The 21706-nt window shown below is 39.1% G+C and overlaps 2 protein-coding genes across 2 annotated transcripts in view; one reads left to right on the forward strand and one right to left on the reverse strand.

Moving 5' to 3' along the window:
- The window catches only part of tmem163a (transmembrane protein 163a), a 72701-nt gene extending 57791 nt beyond the window's left edge, over positions 1–14910 (reverse strand). The window contains exons 1-2 of the mRNA XM_023291843.3: positions 14330–14910; positions 4209–4328 (exon numbers count right to left, since the gene is read on the reverse strand). Of these exons, the coding sequence (XP_023147611.1) occupies positions 4209–4328; positions 14330–14531 (322 nt within the window). The 5' untranslated portion in view covers positions 14532–14910. The remainder of the gene's footprint in view (positions 1–4208; positions 4329–14329) is intronic.
- A 717-nt stretch (positions 14911–15627) lies between these two features.
- acmsd (aminocarboxymuconate semialdehyde decarboxylase) lies at positions 15628–20894 on the forward strand. The gene is made up of 10 exons (XM_023291839.3): positions 15628–15749; positions 17414–17458; positions 18116–18212; positions 18301–18350; positions 18649–18885; positions 19025–19118; positions 19528–19623; positions 19801–19973; positions 20328–20426; positions 20667–20894. Exons 1-10 carry the CDS (start codon positions 15693–15695, stop codon positions 20727–20729), a joined length of 1011 nt encoding a protein of 336 aa, XP_023147607.2. The 5' UTR covers positions 15628–15692; the 3' UTR covers positions 20730–20894.
- The last annotated feature ends 812 nt before the right edge of the window (positions 20895–21706 follow it).

Consider the following 21706-nt stretch of genomic DNA (forward strand, 5'->3'; position numbering starts at 1 on the left):
TTATTTTCAGTGAAAAAGCAAAGTAAAAATGACCATTCCCACTTAAGTTGTGTCACATATTGCAATCATGATATCTGTCCAAATAATTACAATATGGTTGTGCTGTTCTTGTTTTTCTTCTTTGTTTTTGCATATTTTTCAGCTGTCAGCTTTCACCTGTCTTTATATATAGCCTTCTTGTGTTTTTTTTGTAGAATTGCACAAGAAGACACAAGCACACACACATTTCTGCCAATGGTGTCACACTATTCCACCCATCTGAACATACATGAAAAGAGGTAAAGGAAGCCTGGATATAAACAATAGAGGTTTAAAAATGTTCAAGAATTTTGCTTTGCAGATATTTTATGTGCAAAAATTAGGATCAGATGTGTCCATTTTCAATGTAGAATGTCCAGTAACACCTAAAAACTCATTCAGAGTGTCAAAATTTAATGTTTTGTTGTTTTTTTGTTGTTGTTTTTTTAAATGAAAGAATCCCTTACTACCTTAAAACGACTTTTCATGGAAAACATGAAATTGCCTGGGTGACAACAAACTTTTGAAGGGTGGTGTATATATTGTTTTCAATCATTATTGCACTTGTCAAGTGCTGATGAAAAAGTACAATTTTTGCTCAAACCTGTGGCTTCTTCATATATGAGGAAACCTTAGATAATACAATACTGGCACATATGCAAAAGTATACGGTAAAATGTAATGTTGCAGTGCATCTAGTATCGTCTTGGATGGACATTTTGTGTCTCAGGCACTTATATATGTGGAAAAAACAACAGAAATAAACATGCGTGGGAGTGTGGTAGTATGTGCTGCAGTATTACTTTGGATTTTCCTCTGTTGCATCCAAAGCAGATAATCAAAATAAGTATTTTCTTTTATTTTGCTTTGTAATCATATCATCCGTTTGGAAATGCACTATCAGGATCCTTGTCTGTGAGTGTTGCCCTGCCGATCAGTGCATCGAGGAACTGTTGGGTCATCCTGTGGTTTCCTGTCAGTCACGAAGTTCGTGTAATTATTCCTTCACACTCTGCTGGGCAGCTCAAAGCTATCTGTACTGCACAATACATACTTGCTCCTACCTCTTGAAGTGTGGTCTCTGCTCATGGTCTAAGTCTGATATGTCTGATAAGGCCACTGTCTGATGTACCACTTTCACAAGTGAATAGCCAGGCGCCAAAGGACAGCTTTTCATGAAAGGTTGTAAGCTAACACAGCACAGCTATTCATGACAGAGACACTCAAGAGGCAGTACAATTGAAAGTAGAGCAGAAGAGGATTGGTTTGAACCTTCATCCCTTCTAAATGTTAAAATACTGCTAAAGGTCACAGAAGGCCGGAGGATCTTTGTAGATTTCCTTAGAGGGAGGAGGAAAAGGGAGATAGAGAAGAAGAAAAGGGGGAAAAGAGCAAAACCTAAAAAAGGTTGGCAGAAAAGGGATAAAAGATTTATGAGTAGACAGAGAAGACTTTGACTTTTAGCCTTTTTTATTTAAACATGTCCACTTGAAGAAAACTACTAAAAAGCTATGCACAAGACACAAAATGTCTTTTGACTATACCAACAAGGCATATCTTGGAACAGAGAAAAAATAAAAGGAGCAAAGTGGGAACAATATATGGTAAGGAAACGGGTAAACAAGAGGTAAACAAAGTAGACGATACGGAAGATAAGATGACAAGGTGTAAAGATAAAAAAGATGAAGGATGTTGAGACAGAAAGAGAGAGAGAAAGTAGGGCATGAGCAGAGGAAACGGCACGCCGGTGTTCTTTAAAGTTGAGCCATCACAACCGCTAAATCCCTGCTGTTGCCTGCCAGGACTCATCCTGCCCTGTCCTGCCTCATCTCCTGGTGCCATCTGACCTTTCAGCTTCATTCCTCCTTATCCATCCCTCTCTCTGGTCCCACTACTACTTAAATATATAACCCCTCTGTTTTTCTTCCCTCTACTCCGCACTGTGTGGCATCAGAGGAAGGCAGCATTCATATTATAATTCCCTAACCCGGTGCCCTGACTCGTCCTCTGGAGACTGCAGTTATGACTGGTGGAGGTTAGCTTGTCTACACTTCTCTTCCCCTAATCCCTCCATTCTCTTGTTCTTGTCTTTTGGTCTCCCAGTAGCCAGGCTCTCTCTGTCTACCTCAGTTTCTGTGGTTCATATTTTTGTGGGTCATCGTGTTCTTCTGTTTCAGTCTCTGTCGAGTAATGTTAACACATACACAGGAAAACATTCTATATTTTGTTCCTCGGCATGGCCTCTTTTCATTCTCCCTTGCACTGGTTTGACTTGAAAAGAATGAAAAATACAACAGGAATACTATTCACAAACTGAAAGTCAACCAGCATTCACGTCACACTTTCACTTGGGTTTGAAGAACATGAACTTGTGAGGACACAAAGTTTCCATTCCTCACCATTTCTCATCTTGCTCTCTTTTTGTTAGACATTTTAACCTTAAATGCTTATTCCTCTGTGACTGACTGAATGCACTATACTGAGCATAACATCTGCACTGTTTTAACTAATTGAAAATCTGTTTCCTTTATTTGTGCATCAGTTTAAAATATGAAGCTTTATTGTAAATTCCCTTTGCATCATTTTAAAACTTTTGGGGAGTTTTTCCTAATGGTTATTGCCTGAATATATGCCATTTATTGTATTTTATGTATAAAAACTGGGTTGTTTTAGATTTGTATTGTTTAAAGGCTCTTGACTAGATCAGTTCAAATCCTGAGACCAGTTGTCACAACACATGTATAAGAACTTATTTTATATTAACCACTACAGTCTCTCTTGTTAGTTGTCTTAAAGCTTAAAGCAGCTGCATTGCTTAAAACACAACATTGTGCTTCATCAGCACATCACGGATTAAACAAAGGTTTTGAATAGATTAGGACACATCGTGACTTGAAACTGATGCTTAGCCAGAATGACAAAGCAACATCCCCTTCTGAACTGCACTGCATGTGCCAGACATCCTGTAGATGACAAAATGTGTGTTGAAACTATTGCTACATCCTTTCACAATATCATATACAGTATCTGTAGTCATGAAAACCACCCAAAAAAAATCTTACAAATCTGAGGACATGAGATTTAATTAAAGTACAATGAATTCCTGTCTAATACCTAATAAAGGAGTATCAACACAGTGAAAGGTATATCACAAATATTAAACTAGACACATCCAGCTAACATAAAATACATCAGATAAAAGCTCAGTGAATGAAAAAAAACACAAATATTTAATAGGGTGAAAACATCCCATGTGAAACCATTATTCTTCGACTTCAGCTTTGTTTTTCCTTGCTGTTTGCCTAGTTTTAGGCATCAAAATCCCAGTGTAAATTTTCAGTCATCAAGGTCATGGTATTTCTAAGTAGCTGGGTAAAAAGCAACTCGATACGATTTTTTCTGGTTCTTGAAAACGTTCCCCTCTCGTCCAAGAGGCTTCCTCAGCTCAAATTGACTAGTGGGGAATCAATAGTGTTCTGTGTTTTACAATATATGCGGCTTCAAACCAAATTTCCTGAATAAAAACAATGAAACTGCAGCACCCCTCCGCAGTGAACAATAAAACTGCTCTGCTTCTGAAATTAATTGTCGTAATTCATCCATTCGCTTGAACTTCAGCCATGCTTGACCATGTCGGCATGGGTAAAAGGAACATGAACTATGTCGTCATGAACTCAAAAATGTGTGCAATATGTTGGTAATCATTTGAAATTAGTCAATTTTCGTCAGTTAATTAACTGACAAAGCTTTCAACTACGCCTCGTATGCGATTGGTCTAAACACACCGAAGAAATCCATTAATAACATGGCGTCAAAGCATATTAGCTTTGGAATTTGTGGAAGTAGTATTTCTTTTATCTGCAATTTTTCATGGACCATTTTATATTCTTCTTGAAATAGAGCATTCAGTCTAACAAATGTCTCTGTTTTTGTCCAGTTGCGCTTGAATTTGAGTATTAGTTCGTTTTTATAAGTTCAATCAGAAACAGCCCCTATGAATTCATATAATACAAATAACGCAAATACAAATATAGCAGTTGCATTTTTTAACCTCTCTAGAACAAAGTAACCCTCAGTTTTTTCTCTTTGTCAGCAAAGAAGTGAACAACTACACAGTCTAGTCAAAAACACCTCATGGCACTGTACTCAAATATCTCATATGCTTAAAAATGTGTGTTTTAAATGCTTACTGAAAGCTGCCACAGCCAGTATAAGCGTGACGACGATGGAGGTCCAGGACACCCAGAGTGCCTTCTTCCTGTAGTTCTGAGCCTCGTGGGGCTTCAGGCGCATGCTGCTCTCCAGAAGACCTGCAATGAGACATTAAATTCATTACTAAAACAATTTCATCTTTCTTCTTGTCTGTGTTACATTCATGTGGTGCAATGTTTTGTTGTGAGATCATACCAGGCAGCCAGAGTGCTCACATGAGCTATAAATACATCTAAAAGGAATTTAACGCTCCTCAACCTTGAAAAATCAGTTTGGTTCACTGAAAAAGTTTGAAGCTTAAAGGCACGAGCTTGTGTATTCATCTTTGAGACTCACAAATCCCTGTCTTCAGAAACACTGGGTTTAAAATTCTGTTATTTCAATTAAGCATGTTGTATGAGGGGGCTGCACAGTAGCTTGGTGGTTAGCACCTTTGTCTTGCAGCCTGGGATCTTTGTGCATGGAGTTTGCATCTTCTCCGCTGAGGTTAATTGGTGATTCTAAATTGTCCGTAGGTGTGAATGTGAATGTGGTTGTTTGTCTCCATGTGTAGCCCTGTGACAGACTGGTGACCTGTCCAGAGTGTCCACTGTCTTCACCCTAAGTCAGCTGGGATAGACTCCAGCTCCCTGTGATCCTAATGAGGATTAAGCAGTGTATAGATAAAGGATGAGAAATTATATTCTGGATTCAGGATCAATTTCACAAAACTGGGGTGCCTTGTCCTTTCAAGTCAATGTGATTCATGGTTATTGTAATATAATTGAAAAGAATACATAATATACAAAACAGGTCAGAAAAAAAGAAGAAAAAAAACACATTACAATGACCATGACGTGGAATTTTGCATGGGTTGTTGCATCAAGGTTGTTGCTACATACATTTTCAGGTGGGGATTTCCAGTATTAAAACTTCTAGAGTCCCTGACGTGTCCAGCAATTTCCAGTCTATTTAACGCTGTACACCCATTTTCTCAAATTCCCTAAAACCAAAGGAGGGTGAAGCTGAATGTAAACAACCACGAACAACTAGAACACAGAAGAGATGAGTTGACGTACCAATTATAATGACTTCACTTTTAGAAGCCCAGTAGACTTATCAATATTAATTATTACTGTTTTAAACATTAATTAACATCTCCCACCCTGCATACATTCTCCTTGTGAGATAATCTTTATCACCTTCCAAGAGAACACCAAGAACATCAAAGTGGATTTACACCAAGGGACACAAAGCTTGTGTAGTACTTGGGAACCCTTGTTCTACAGCATATTATAGGTTATGGGTGAAGCATAGCACTGGGAGAGCTTCTCAAGTTTAATTTCCTTCACTGACCTTCAGAATTCATTGGAACTCGAACAGGAGCCACAGTAAATCACAAATAGCCCTTACCATATCGAAGTAATGTAACACAAACACAATGTAGCAGTCCCTCAAAATAATACAAAAATATCGGTTAATATTCTAAATGAACCGTCTTTAAAGATAAAAGTGATTATAAATCAAAATGCAACCTCCAAGCTAAAAAGATGAAGCCAATGTGGAAGTCCCACAAACTGCAGTACCTCAAACAGCCACTTGTCAGTCTCCATAGATACCAATGTTAAAATGTCTAACTATGCAGGAGAAATAAACATGTTTACAGATTGGTTCAATAAACCATTTTGGTCTCTATTGCTAATTCCCAGTTCATGACAAGGGGTGATTTTTTTTCTTTAACTAATTTATTGAAACTGTACTAAATCTTGAAATTATGCATAATTAAGGGTGTGCCTGCTTTGACTGGTGGGTGGGTGCCATCATAGGACAGTCCGTGGACCACAGAAGATAGAATGGACTGCCTCAGCTCCACTAACGCTCCATTTCTTTGCTCATTTTGTTAAGTAGTCAGAAGTTCAGAAGAGTCAAGCACTGCCAAGAGTGTGACGAACAAAGTCTGCACACTGAGCTTCAAAACTGCTGTCTGGAAAAACCTTTGGGTGAGGTCATAGAAGGTTCATCAATTTTTATTCAAAGTCTTTGACATAAATAAGTCAAGGATTCTTTAGATAAGGTGAGAAAAATTGTCTTATGCTACAATTACATTTGGAGAAATAGCAACCAGACTTTGTTAACAAACCTAACAGACTTAATACATATGCAGAACAGGAAAAGCACTCAGCGAGTGCAGTACTCCACCAAACTGCTCAGTTGTTGTATAATTTCTGACAAATTAAATCTTTAATAAAAAATTACCTTGCGGTGAGCACAAGCATGTGTTATGCATGTGTATGTTATGTGTGGATATCGAATCGCGTGACCTAAATATGTAGCGGAGACGGGATGTGATGGGATTCGGAAACACCTCCACAATGTAATCAATTGTTCCTTACATCACTTCCGACGGATAAGTTCTGATAAGTCAGAGTGGGCAATTTGTAGTAGGATCGCAATCATGTGATCGTCAGCAGGCAGCTGATGTAGTGTTCACTTGTTGTCATAGTTACAGTGGCGCTTGCTGCGATCTCGCAAGACAGAAATCTTTAGCAAATCCGTGGATCCAGATTATAAGCAAGATCACTGCCAAAATCTAATCAGTTGGTCATTGTGCCATTTCTGACCTTCCCTGAGAATTTCATCCAAATCTGCTAGTCTGTTTTTGAGTAATGTTGCTAACAGACAAACAGACGGACAAACGTACTTTGATCGTCACATAATTCCTTGGTGACCAGTCTAACAATTTACATACATTTCTTAATGCAAGGGTGTAGGCTTCCATATAGATCATATAGTTACGTGTCCCTACCAAGTTTTTATTCTTTTTTTTCTGTTTCTTTTTTACCTTTTAACTTAATTGACAGGACAGTAGAGAGAGGAAGACAGGAAAGTGGGAAGGACCTGCAGCAAGGGGCCATAAGCTGGATTCAAACTGCTGCGTCGGGGATTATAGCCCCTGTTAATGGGTCAACCACTCAACCTGTTGAGATACTGGGGCACCATTCTACCAATTTTTGAGCAGCCATATTATATAATTCCAGTGTGTCCTCACAGAGGCTATGTCTTTTAGTCTTTGATTGGTGTTACAGTGTATGGTTTTCATTAAATGTAAATACAGATCTTAAGTAAAAGTATTCACTGCCACTTTGCCGTATGACTCATCTCCTGACTTACACTTTTCAATAAGTATTCTTTTATCTTCATAGTGCAGCTATAGCCAGTGGTACTGATTCATCAGTGACTGGACCTTTCGATACAGGTGTCTTTATACTCCAGTCATTTGACACACTCACTATATTCAGATGGTCTCCATTTCATAAATGTGTCACTTCTTGCACCAACTGGCTGCACTTGCATTGAATTAGGTGGGTCACTTTAAAGGAGGTGAAAACTTGTGCAATCACTTAATTTACATTTTATATTTTTAATTCATTGACATTACTTTGCAGAAACCAGTTTTCCCTTTAACATAAAAGTCTTTTTTGTAAATTATATTTTTAAAAAATCAGCCAAAGAGACTGACCATGATTCAGTGTTGATAAGCAAAAAAAGGGAAACAAAACTTCCAAGGAGATCAAACCTGCGCCCTTGGGTTACAGACCGCCTGTTGTGTGAGAAGTCTTTGCTTGAAGTCACAGACCAAACAGCCCAGATTCTGAACTGCTGAAAGCGCTTTCATTGTCATGAAATGTGAGGACTGACTCTGCAGATTCATGCATTATTTATGAGTCTGAACTTTTACATCCAAACGAGATTTTAATGCTGTTGGGCATCATTCTATGCAGAAATTTGTCTCGAGGACTGTCATAGTTGCTACAAAAACAAGTAGATAATGGGAGCTAATGAAGGCAAAAACAACTCTCAGCTTTTTAACCTCTGAACCGACTGTACCAAATGATTACAAAACAATTCAGTGTTCATTATTTGGAAGTTACTTTAATTCCTTCATTTAGGGGTAGTTTATGCACAATAAAAAACAGAAACCGAATTTACTTTTCGAAGTTCAAATAAGTAGGACATCTTAGATTTAAACTTGAATCCTTTATGCTTTTTGTTGTTTGTATTTAAAATAGAATGAGAATGTAACTGTGTATGAGAGCTGCAAAGTGTTTTGATGTTGAAGCCATTTCTGTACACACAACTAGTATTATATTTTCTCTCATTGAGATAAGTGTTTTGCAGTGGGACTCTGTGTGGGACTCAAGTCACAAATTATTAAAAAGAACTATTTACAAAAATCTAAAAAAGGCTTCCATGATGTAAACCACTTGCTTAAAATGAACTCAGCTACTGGGAATATTGCAGAAATCTTCATTTTCAATCTCCCCCCCAGATATATTTCATAATTTTTTATTTTGTCATGATGAGACATTGGTTGCAGGGAACCTGGAACCTAAAACTGTACATCTACCCAAATTCAAACCAGCCAATCTTACTTGAACCTTAAATCTTTAAACCTGACAGCAATCAATTCAAGCCTAAGTTATGACAACTAATGTAAAATCATATACTGATGAAAATATGAACCTACATAACATCCTTAAAAACAATGGCATAGCTAATAGTCTCTGTTCCAACACATCTATGTGCTAAAAGTCCATATATATGCACTTCACAAAGACTGAACAACTGCTGTCAGAGAGCTTATAAAGCCACATTGTGGTTTAATAGAATAAAAAGGCTTTTATTCTGTTACTGACGGAACAGAGCAGATGACTGAATGTATTCTCAGTGGTGCCAAAGAGATAAGATAAGGCAGAATCTGATATCTGACAAATCAGACAGTTTCAGATGTGCATACATTTGGGATCTAAAAATTAAACAGATTTTAGGAGAATGAGAGAAGTTCAAACAGTAAAGGCTGATAAATCCTGACTTTAATTCTTTAATATGGCCAAGATCCAAAAATGCATGACATAGTGTTCACTTGTTGTCATAGCTGCAATGATGCCATGCCACTATTTCGCAATGAAACAGAAATTTTTAACAAATCCATGGATCCAGACTATAAGTCGCATCACTGCCAAAATCCAATGAGGTGGTCCTTGTGTCATTTCTGACGTTTCCTGAGAATTTCATCCAAATCCTTTCGTCCGTTTTTGAGTAATGTTGCGCACAGACGGAAGGACAGATTAACAGACAAATGTACGCCGATCGTCTCATAACTCCACTGCATTCCTTTGTGGAGTAATTAAAACTTTCACTGTCACTCATACTGGTTTCATGAAAACACATAAATGTGTTGATGTAAGGGGAAAACATAAAAACAGGCCATCTGCCTATTGGACAAACTCATTCATCCAATGGTTTTCACCATGCTGCTGGTGTAATTTTGTTTATTCTAGCTGGAACTGATTTTTTTGAAGACACAAAAAGAAAGAAAATCGTGAAAATCACATGGCTTAGGCATAAAGGGAGCCAAAAATCATCCGGAAGGCCTCAGCCAGGACAAATTAAGTCAGCTGTCATACTGCATGTGTGTGTGTTTGTTGTGGGTGTGTACTTGTATTCATTTTGTGAGGACACAAATCGATTTACACCATCACATTTTGGGCAGATGTTCCTTCTGGTGACACAAGGTCCAAGAATTTTTAGAATGCAGGCTTGGTTTGAGGTTATCCTAAAGTTGGTTAAGGTTAGCGTCCTGACTGTGATGTGTGTGTGTGTGTGTGTATGTTGGGTGTGTGTGTGTGTGTGTGTGTGTGTGTGTGTGTGTGTGTGTGTGTGTGTGTGTGTGTGTGTGTGTGTGGGTGTGTGTGTGTGTGTGTGTGTGTGTGTGTGTGTGTGTGTGTGTGTGTGTGCGTGTGCGTGTGCGTGTGCGTGTGTGTGTGTGTGTGTGTACGTACTTGTCTAGTTATCTTTGTGTGGACGACATTTTGGCCAGGTCACACTTTTTCAGGCTTTCGGGGTTAATGTTAGAATTAGGTTTATGTTGTATTTACGGTAATAGAAACAAAAAATATGTGTATGTTAAAATGTGCATCCGTTCAAGCAATAACGGTCTTGTTATGTTACGTATTGTGTTTGTTATTTGTCCTGATGTCAAGACACTTATCTTACAACCTGAACAAACTGCCAGATAAGCTACAAGTCGCCAGCATGACTTCCTATGGCTCTAAGTTTGTAGCTTATAAATGGTCAGATCACTTCAGGAAAGCTTAAGTATAAGGAATGTTCACCCCACCCACTAATAACTGCCAAATGAATGCTTTATGTTCACAACTGAAGAACTGATTAAGACTACTTACCCATGTATACCTGTGCCAGTGTATATCTTGTTGCATTTCACAAAATTGAACATTTAGCACCTAATAGAGGCTAATCAAAAACACTGAAGAGAAACCAATGCGGTGTCTAAATTTCATATTTGGAAGAACAGCTAAAAATACTGCGTTACAAAACTTTGCTAAAGCAGCATGTGTATGCGTGGCTGTGTGTGTGGCAGAGGGGGGAAGTGAGACAGCATGGTAAATCACTTTGCTCACATGATTCCCGGCTGGGGGATCAGACAGAAGGCATGTGCTCAACATCTCCTCATGCGTCTGTATGTGACTCACACACAGGTCTGTGCGGGTGTGTGTTTGTGTGTGTCCCTCTTGACGCTTGTCTCTTTCACACCTTTCTTTTCCAAAAATAATGAACATCAGCCTGAAAAGGCCGACTACACACTACCCATACACATGTACAAAGGAAGCACAGGAGTGAATATAATCCTCCTGGGAGGAGCGTGACCTGAAAGAGATAAATTAATTACATTTTTAAATAATCTGAAAGCCTGCTCCTAATGCAGTACTGTGTATCTTAGTGTGGTTCCATCTGACGTCACTACACCACGTAATGTGTGACACCTGAGCAACATAGACAGATATTTTTATAGATTACATTTTCTAACATCAACAGCTTGGACATTTATGTAAATCAGACAGAGATGAAGAAAGCGGGGGCAGGAGATAGGAAGGGAGGCTGTGAATGTGAAAAATATATTGATCTTAAATGTTTCTTTAACCTTTGACTTTGCTTTTCATCTATTTTAGTGGCTTGACTTTTAAAATAAAGTTCTTCCCCTTTTATAGCCTTTAATATCTCTGTATAATGACCTTTATTCATATTGCCCTACCTGATATCATGAGTAAAGAAACACAACTGATCAGATACATTTAAAGGCGCACTCCATCAGTTTATGACCCTGTAGGTTATTTGTGCAGGAAGTATATTAGCTATTGTCATTGTGGCGGCACCCTTTACTAGCTGCAGTAATTATAATCAAAGTCATAGTTTAGGAAATAGTAAGCTAAAGAGAAGAGCCACAAAAACAGCATGAGAAGAGGTTGGGGTGAATGGATGGGTAAATAAAACATCATACTATACCACAGGAGACTGTATATGATTCTATATAGTTGTTCAAATTGGACGACTTATACTATGTAGCCTTGTGAATTTATAGTAAAACATCTACAATGTTATGATGTCTATGGCTCTAGAGGCGATTTGTCGGGCCCGAGAAAATAACTGCTGATTTCATAGTGTTGTTATCAGAAACTTGGATTGAGTATAAAACACAATTTCTTGAGTATAAAGTCTACAATTAAATTAAAGTGCTTACTCTCCTTCTTAAGAAATTAGAAAACTGCCAAGTGGCACGTCATTAAGTAATTTACAAAATAAAAACATCTTTAACAAGAAAAGCATTCAGAGAACACAGTACTTTGCCAAGGCTGCTCAGCCGTTGCATGATTTCCGACGGAAAAGTCCCGATAAGTCCACAGTGGTCAATATGTAGTAGGATCACAATCATGTGATCGTCAGCAGGCATCTGACGTAGTGTTCACTTGTTGTCATAGTTACAGTGACACCGTGATGCTATCTCGCAATGATACAGAAATCTTTAACAAATCTGTGGATCCAGACTATAAGCTGCATCACTGCCAAAATCTAATCACTTGGTCCTTGTGTCATTTCTGACCTTTCCTGAGAATTTCATCCAGATCCGTTATTCCGTTTTTGAGTAATATTGCGCACAGACAGACAAACGGACAAACATACGCCGATGGTCACATAACTCCGCCGCGTTTCTTGGTGGTGTAATAAGTTCGTGAAAACCACCAGAAGTGGCTGATGGCATCTGTCTTGTATTATCTTTCATTGTGATCTTTTTGGAGAAGGCGGATTAGGCAAATAAGTTAATACCAGCCTTTGGCAATAATCCAAAACCTATTACCATAGCATCACAACTGGGCTCACCAGAGCTCACATGGAACTCTTGAAATCTGTTATTCTGTGTTTGACGTTGAACAAACAAATGTAAAATGTTGCCTTCTTTTCATCAACTTTATTAAACTGCTGTCACATCACATGGCAGCATGATCAATACAATCCTCGAATTGATAGAAAGGCTTTGGGCAATTTACGCTGGTGACACAGGAGAAATGACATCATTATTTTAATTTTCTGACATATCATTGTGATCTTACAAAGCCAACTGAGCTCTATTCTGCACAGCAAACACCTGAGCTGCTGCACAGATTTATACTCCCTGAAATCATTGGGAACAAAGTGCTCGTGCTCAGGATGAATCCATCAGAGCTGTCACCACCTTTTTATTTTCAGCAATGTAATTCCAACTATTATTTCCTCCAGAGAATTGCAATATTTTTCTCCTGTATCAAGTGGATTATTATAAGGACTTTTCAGTTTTGCTTCTAGCATGCAAGAATATGTTGCATAGTGGCATTACAACAAGCATGGAACTTGTTTAATCACTTAAGTAAATAGAAATGAAGGCAACAGAGGGTTGGTCTAATAGTGAAAACTCTATTATACTAGGATACTATATAGTATTAGTTTATTATACTACACTAAGTCACTGTTGATATTTTAGTTGGGCCGGTGTGAAAATGGGTGCTTCCTAAAAGAAAATTTGAATAGCATTTTTTAAAAGAAATGAAAAATGGCCTGCCACTGTAGTGTAATGTGATATATGCCTATATATTTGTGGTGTTGTATTATTGTCCTTTGGATCTACACAGTGCTTTAAGTGTTTTCCTGTCAAATTGATTTAAAATGTTGCTTTGTCCAAATTACCAGAAGGAAAATACACAAACAAAGATAAACAAGTCTGAAATGTCACCAATACAATGGAGGTGAACATGATTCAGGTTTTTTTAGCGAAAAAAAAAAAAGACAATTGGAAAAATCAGCTACAACATCTCATACCAGAAACAGCATCTTTGTTAGTCTGGGCAATCTACATCCACAGAACACAATTTATACAGCTGAAGAAATATTCCCTAGTTCTACAGTCCGCAGTCTGGTCTATGAGCCTCAGCTGCACTGAACAAAGGCTCCACCTCTTGACAATTTAGTCCATGAATACAAAAACCATTTCAGATTTCACTAACCACCCAAGACATACTCAGTCACATTAGTATCATTTTCAAGCTTAAGGAAGAAACAATATCTGTGAACAACAACAATCAACTCTCCCCCAAAATCTGATCGACTAATCACACAAAGCACTAATAAACTTAAACTAAACACCTATAAACTGAGGCTTAGCATGTCTTGTGTAACTGAGGCCCTCTTCTTATCCACTGTGGTATGTTCTGTTTTACACATTTCACACATATTAGATAATGAGTGGGCTTATATTAGTGAAAAACCACACACGGACACATGCATACACACATGCACACAAATGCTTAAGCAGATGCAAATGCTCACTTAAAGGTTTGTTGGACATGCATGTGACTAGTATCTGAATCCAGCCTTAAAGCAGGCTCTGTGTGCCTTGAGTTGCATGTTTCAAAGAATAACTGAATTCACATTGGCAAAGTAGCCCACAACAAATGAATGAATGAATGAATGAATGAATGAATGAATGAATGAATGAATGAATGAATGAATGAATGAATGAATGAATGGCTTTGGGGGTCTAGAGGCAGATTTGAAAGCTTCGAAACTAACTTTTCATGTACTCCAATGTGAATCCTGCTGATGTATGACTATCATATATTATTCAAATGGGAGCAGGCTAAAAATACCTCACACTAGAAGGAACACGCACATGAACATCCATAACTTTTAAAATACACATCCAGCACATGACATGGACGTCTGAAGTTACCTTCTCCCTCCACACTATCTGTGATTTTCATCTCCTGGCCCATGGTGAAGGACTCCGGCTCGGTGGGGGTTTTGGTTTGCTGGTGGCTGTGGTTGGTGAAGCCATCCGGGGCGCACTGGCCGTTCCGCACCGTGGCCGGGCAGGGATCCACAACAGTCGGCTCCGGGACAGGGTAGGACTCCTGGGGCGTCTGGTCTGTCATTGTTGCTGCGGTTTGTTGTTTAGTTTTTCAGTCTCAGAGGCAGAGGAAGGTGAGGACGATGAAAAGAAAAGAAGATTCACACCGGTTCGCTAAGCGCAGCAGCCATCCAGCGCGTCCAATAAGCCACCGGTGTCGACTCACTTGCGCAAGGTGGGGGGGAAAGAAGAGATGGCGATAAGAGAAGATGGGAGATAACGGATTTATCTCCCCAGCATCAGTGGTGAAGCAACTCCCTCTGTGAGAAGTCAGCGCTGCAGGCACAATGTAAATACCCTGCCCGGCTGAGCCACTTAGAGACAGTTTAGGGTTAGATGCGACGATGCGATAAATTGCTGAGATCTGCTGTGAATGTGGCAGGCGGTGCCAGCAAGTTGTTTTCCCCTCCTCCCCTCCCTCCTTTTCTCCTCCTCTCATAACTCAGCATCTAATTCCCCTACAGAACCGCTACATGTAATACTCAGTGACATCTGCCCTGAATTACTCAAGCATTTTACAGTTTGACTTTCTGCCCAAAACTAAAGTTACACAGATCACCAGAGAAGCAGCACATAATGCATAAATTCTACATTGTTACTACAGATGACCTTATGCTGTACCTAATGTCTACTTTCCAAATTTTACCTGAGGATACACTAATTACTACCCACCAGATGGCGCCGCCACGCAGAGCTGTGCGTAATTGAGAATATAAAGTGATTAAAAAACAAGGATCCATATATAAAATGTCAGTCTGTTACTTATTCTATGAGCGTTAAGTCAGTCTGTGGTTTTTATCTGTCCAGCCTGGTCAAATACCTGCAAGAAAAGACATCCAGGTGCAATCATAATGTGACATCTTAAAACAATGAATAAAGCATCAAACTCTGACTCAGCATTAGGCATGTAGCCAAAAGACATGCTGCTTTATGAGCTTGTGTGTGTTGGTGTTAGTGCATAAATAATGTAGCTGGCAATCACACAACTTTCTGAGCACCAACAGCCCCTCCAGACTCAGGATTCGACTTTCTGCTTGTTTAATAGAGTAGGTAATAAATAACAGCAGCAGCCAGTCACCTGTCGGTCATTGGTTTCTGCCTGAGGGCGGGGAGTGAATTTACACACAGTTATTGCAGCATATCTTGGGCAGCAAACTTCTCTGGTTTCCTGAGAGCAATCACAAGGATGAAGGTTGATATTCACAATCATATTTTACCAAAGGAGTGGCCCGACTTGAAGCAGGTAGGAACTGCCAGTTCATTCAGGATCTAAGAGACTTTTTTATACCTGGAGCCTCAGTCTGAGCAGATCCTCACAATCTACAGACAAGGTCTCAGTCTGAGTGGTTCAGTGGATTTCGAAGACACATCGGTCTGTATCATTTATGTGGCAGACAGAGTGTGAATTCAAGACTATTAAAAGCCAGTAAGATAAAATATATAGACTTTTCCCAATGACTTGTCAACGAGGACTTTAACAGCTCACTCCATAAATCTGTGCTCTCTATGGATGGTTAAACTTTAATCAATAGGTTCTGGCCTTGGTTTATCTGTTCCTGCTCTTACAGCTTTGTCACCGTGTAGGCCTGGCTTTAGATAATGATTTCCAGTACTGAAGAGACACGGTCTGCAGCCTGGCGTCCTCGCATGACAATAACATTTACTTGTATCCTCCTTTCTGTCTACCTGTCTACAAGAAAAGACGTGTAGCTATTGTACATGTCTGTTTTGCTGTATGAAGGTTGTGCAGCAGCCTATCACTTCACTTTTTCATTGGCTGTTCGGTTTAAAACTCGTGGAAGATAAAAGTTCCCAGGATTAATGTAATTTCACAGTGTCATAGTATTGTATATCACCACTGTTTCCATGTCAGTATAAACAGCTTTTAGATTCTGACCAGGTGAAAAATTAAAGCATCTTTTTGTAGCACAAAAACAAATCAGGGCATATAAGACAGCATCTTGTGAAACTATTTTTTTTAACCTTATTGACGTGTCCATATGGTGTTTCCCATATGCCAGAAGACATATTATAGGTGGAATAAGCATTCAAAGCAACAATGTAGAGTTACATCTAAACCATTTCAGGCAAAAATGGAGCATTTCAATGGAGAAAACACAAAAATATGTACTGTAACTCTAACACAGAAATGACTTTTTAATGGTTTATTCAACAACCAGAGAAGCACTTTAAAAATTGTAACATCAGTCACATTGTATCTGACCATGTTTTACAACCGGAGTGAATGTACCCTTCTCTGTAGTGAATGTCTAAAAAAATTTAATCATGTTTGTAAGAAGCTCTGATGAAAATTGGAATAAATAATGTTAGGTATCAGGTCAATAAAGCAATGTTAAGTTTGTCTTTGGAGCTGCTAAAGACAGCATCGAGTCTTATTCTAAACATTGAAGTTAACCTAAAATCAACTCCACTGTTGAACTGGCATGGACACATTTAATTTAAAGCAGGCTTCTCTGAAATAGATACTCAAAGGCACAGATTCACATTTAAAACAAGACTGTAAGACCCATCTTGCATTTTGAAAAGCTGAAGCGCCTCAGTGGCATCAACTAAGTACACGTACAGCTGATCTGCATGGATATGAAATGGGGCTTTACTGGCTATGTTTCTCACGTACATTATTTCCAGCTTCATCTGTATGCAAAAGCATCAACAGCCTCAAAAGGCATTCCTTTTTAGTGATCCAATGGATAGTCCTGAAGGATCATGACTGAACCCTCACAGATGGGATAGCACAATGTATGAGAAATATATATGAGAAATACCATGCCGGGTCGCACAGAGATTTCACATCAAAATTAAGCAGTGCAACACAATCCGGTACATAAAATATGTGGAATTTCAAAACTATACAATTATTAATCATGTGTTTTGCATATGCTTCAGAGATATGGATATGATGGGTTTGTCCAGCTTCACCATCACTGCAAGGTGAGTCACTGCCTTGTTTGTTCCTTTTTTTTCTGTGTATGTACAGTCAGGGTGCAGGGAGCACTTACGTACTTGCACTGCGTACCTTGCTGGGCACACAGCAGGTTCATCCTGGGTGCACTCCACCCTGTGGACCTGTCAGGCTGCTCCTGGGTACGTGAGCAGCTGCAGAACTCAGCGTGATGCCACTGCATCAGCGGAATGATTCACTTCAAACACAGCGGAACACAGAGCAGCTTGGTGGCTGTGTAACCGATGCAACTTTAGGCGTCAGACATTGGTTGAGCTCCTAGTAGCAGCAGACTGTGCTCATGGATTAAAAGCTAAATGTGGCACAAACCTAACTGGCGCTGGGGATGAATATTTGATTAAAAGTCTTGATGGCAATGCTAAAATAAGATCTACGAGGACTCTAAGCCTCTTTGTAACTCAGGTGTAGATTCACCCAGATAGGAACATTTCCATTAAGAATCAACTGTCTGCTGCCATCATGTGGCTGTACTTCAAAATAATATTAAATCCAAAAATATACTTGAAAATCTTATAATCAAGAACAGGAAAAAAAAATCTGCCAAGACTATCCTACAAAGAGACACTGGACATGTCATTTGTAGTCATTTCAGTTAGCGCTGTGATGGTATTAATGTTGTGATTCAGGGTGAAGCACAAATGATGAAGGATGGGAAGCTGTTCCGAGTGATACAAGAAAACTGCTGGGATGCAAATGCACGCATACGGGACATGGATCAACATGGTAATGAGCACATGTACAAATGATGCATGATTGTTGCTGTTTTAGTTAAACGGTGTTTAAACACGATTCTTCTGTTAATGATTTTCAGGCGTCTCAGTTCAGGCCCTCTCAACTGTCCCTGTGATGTTCAGTTACTGGGTAAGTGCACACGATGTACAGGTAAATTTAATCAAAAACAAGGCAACGAATATGTTTTATTGCTGTGTGCTTCAGGCCTGAAAGGGCGGTGTTTACTGTTCCCTAAATAACTGTGAGCTCTCTACCCTCTACTATTAGAAAAGGTGCAAATTGTGCAATACCACAGTGGTTGATATAGTTGTCAGCAAAGCTGGTCTTCTTCAACTCAGAACACAAAAATAATGGGGGAAAAAAAGAACAAACAAAAATGTCATTTTCATTGCCACATTTGTCTGCTGTGTTCCTTTTTGCATTACAGGCCAAACCTCATGACACACTGGATCTTTGTGTCCTTTTAAATGATAATTTGGCGGAAACTGTGCGTAGCCACCCCAAGAGGTTTGTGGGTCTTGGTACTCTGCCCATGCAAGCCCCTGACCTGGCTGTCCTGGAAATGAGGCGCTGTGTGAAGGAGCTAGGCTTCCCTGGGGTGCAGATTGGGTCACATATCAACAACTGGGACCTCAATGCTTCAGAACTCTACCCCTTCTTTGCTGTAAGACAGTGTATAATGATAGCATGCTTATATGATTTCATCTTGTCAGTATTCGCCGTCGTGCCTACATTTCATGACATCCGTTTGTATTTAAAATCGCATTTGTTGAGAAAAACTGATGTGTTTATTGTCCATCCAGGCTGCAGAGGAGCTGGGCTGCTCCATATTTGTCCACCCCTGGGACATGCAGACAGATGGAAGGATGGCTAAGTATTGGCTGCCTTGGCTGGTGGGTGAGGGATATGGAGTTGAAACAGGAGATACTGAATATCACGTCCGCTCCAGTCAATAGCAAATAAAAACAATTCTCCCATGAAAAAGTGATGATTTTGTGATTGTAGTAGATCCATATTTAATCATCTGTGGATAACACACCAAACCAACTGCAAAACCATTGCACTAATATCATACTCTGCCTCCTATAAGGATTGATGAAGCTATTAGAACCATGTCACTATATTTCCCTATCTGTTTGCCCCCAACACAGCTGATTTCTTTGAGTATTTTATCATTCACATCATATTTAATCTATTGTGATTATAGTCAGTGGTGACAAAAAAGTCTTTATTGAACTTCTGGGGCTTAGTTTATTGTCCACATATATTACCTTATAATTCAAACGTTATCTTTTCTATCTCAAAGGAATGCCCTCAGAGACAACGATGGCTATTTGCTCAATGATATTTGGAGGTGTCTTCGAGAGATTTCCAAAACTCAAAGTCTGCTTTGCTCACGGAGGTACAAAACACACAGGATCTTGCCTATAAATTGCATTTACTATATTGTCCTAGCAGAATAATATAAACAGTTGAGCATCAGTTACAAAGTATGTTTACCTCATGTCCAATTTAAAAATCAAACAAGCCACTGTGTCTTGTCGTTTGAGCTTCAATGTGTTCATTTTTCTGCTTACAGGTGGCTCTTTCCCATTCACCATCGGTAGAATTGAACATGGCCACAAAGTCCGCCCTGACCTGTGTGCAGTAGACAACATGTTCAGTCCACGGAAATACCTCGGATCTTTCTACACCGACTCCCTGGTTCATGATCCCACCTCCCTCAAGCTGCTCGTTGATATTATTGGAAAAGTGAGCTTCTATTCATCATTCACTCAACACACAGGTCATGAGTTATTGGTAGTCTGAGAAGGTGGCACTGAGGGAGTATTGGCAGTTTTGAATGTAGAGAACGTGTAGGTGAAAATAACCCTTCAGCAGTTATTTCTGGAAAACCACTTTAGCCTTGCCATGGATACAGAAACTGTACCTGGATTATTTAAAAGTGGCACTTTGCTATTCTTATTTGTGGAAATACTGATGCTTCGAAATGTTTATACTGATGATGGGCGCTATTTCTGCTTTCAACACTTTTACAGACTTACTGTTCATGTGCTCAGCATTCAATTAGTTGGCTAACTTCACATGTATGAATTCATCTTCCAGGATAAAGTGATGCTGGGGACAGATTATCCTTTCCCCCTCGGTGAACTGCAGCCTGGATCGCTGATTGAGTCAATGGATGAGTTTGATGGCACATTAAAGGTAACAATTCTTTCCTCTCCTTTATTTCTACGATGCAGAGAAAAGGCCAGAGAACAGCCTTGTTAGAATGTTAGAAGGGATTACACACACACACAACAGATGTAAAGGAACAGCTTTATTTCTGCTAGTTTTCACATTTTTTTGTGTGTACACTACTGATTTCTGACTGAAGTTATTTTGAAGCTCTTACTAAATACCCAGTCCAGTATTTAATATGATGAGTACTCTTTTGTGTTGCAGGAAAAACTGCTTGCTGGAAATGCACTGGAATTTTTGGGACTGAAACGAGAGCAGTTTGTGTAACATGACGCAGAGAAACATCAACTTCAGTTGCCAGTGATCAAGGGCCAAGGCTTCATTCAAATATTCATATTTGGATGATTTCAAAAGCACTTTGGATTAGAATGTACAGTAGATACAAGCAATTGTATTGTTGTTTAGTGTGACAAAATAATTATTTCACTCTAATGATTTTGTGAATTGCCTCATTTGTTCTACCTCAATATAGAAAGTACCCTAGGGTAGTTTGTGATCACTCTAAATTATATCAGATTTTGTTTTATGATCACAATATTGTAAATATAAGTGTTTTTTCCATCTCTGTGAGAGGTCACATAGCAATCACTGGCCTAAAGACATTCTGTAAGCTGAATATCTAACATCCATTATGCCAGCTTTATACTGAAGGTCACAGAAGGCAGACACATTGGGTGAGAGGTCATATCCTGGACTGGTTGCCATTGCAGGCCCAGCACAAAGAATCCAACAACCTTGAATGCTCATATTTACAGCTGATTTAAAATCAGCAATTAATCTGCTATGCAGACATCTCTGGACTGTGTGGAGAAGGTGGAGCACATGGAGCCAGCCCATGAAGGTCCCATCTGAGCAGCAGGTTCCACCAGCGGGTGCTGTAAGGCCACAGTGCTGATCATAGCACCTGAGCTCTAAACAAAAATGTTAATATTACAATACAGTCCCTAGGCTACCATGGTTGCAAGTCAGTTGTGGAAATGCAGTGTTCTGATTGGATACAGTAAATTTATATTTGTATTTACAATATTTATTCTTGTACATCCTCTGAAACAACAGTTATCACTATCATTAAAAAAGCGCTTTTGAAAAAAAAAAAAAAAACTTGATGAAATAATAGTTGTCACTGACTTTGAAGAATAGCAAAAAACTCCTGCTGCTCAGTATTTTTAGGGATATTTGCAATTTGCAATCAATTCTGACACGCGTAAACATATCCCAAAATAAACACGATGTTGATGGCTTTT

This window comes from Amphiprion ocellaris, chromosome 11 (genome assembly GCF_022539595.1).
Source record: "Amphiprion ocellaris isolate individual 3 ecotype Okinawa chromosome 11, ASM2253959v1, whole genome shotgun sequence".
In the NCBI taxonomy this organism is placed as follows: domain Eukaryota; kingdom Metazoa; phylum Chordata; class Actinopteri; family Pomacentridae; genus Amphiprion; species Amphiprion ocellaris.

What these genes read in the sequence shown, in the direction of transcription:
- acmsd (XM_023291839.3), top strand. Translation starts at nt 15,693, where the DNA reads ATGAAGGTTGATATTCACAATCATATTTTACCAAAGGAGTGGCCCGAC. An exon ending in AACTCTACCCCTTCTTTGCT is followed by an intron (nt 18,886 to 19,024) that starts GTAAGACAGTGT and finishes TTGTCCATCCAG; the next exon opens with GCTGCAGAGGAGCTGGGCTG. An exon ending in AGTCTGCTTTGCTCACGGAG is followed by an intron (nt 19,624 to 19,800) that starts GTACAAAACACA and finishes TTCTGCTTACAG; the next exon opens with GTGGCTCTTTCCCATTCACC.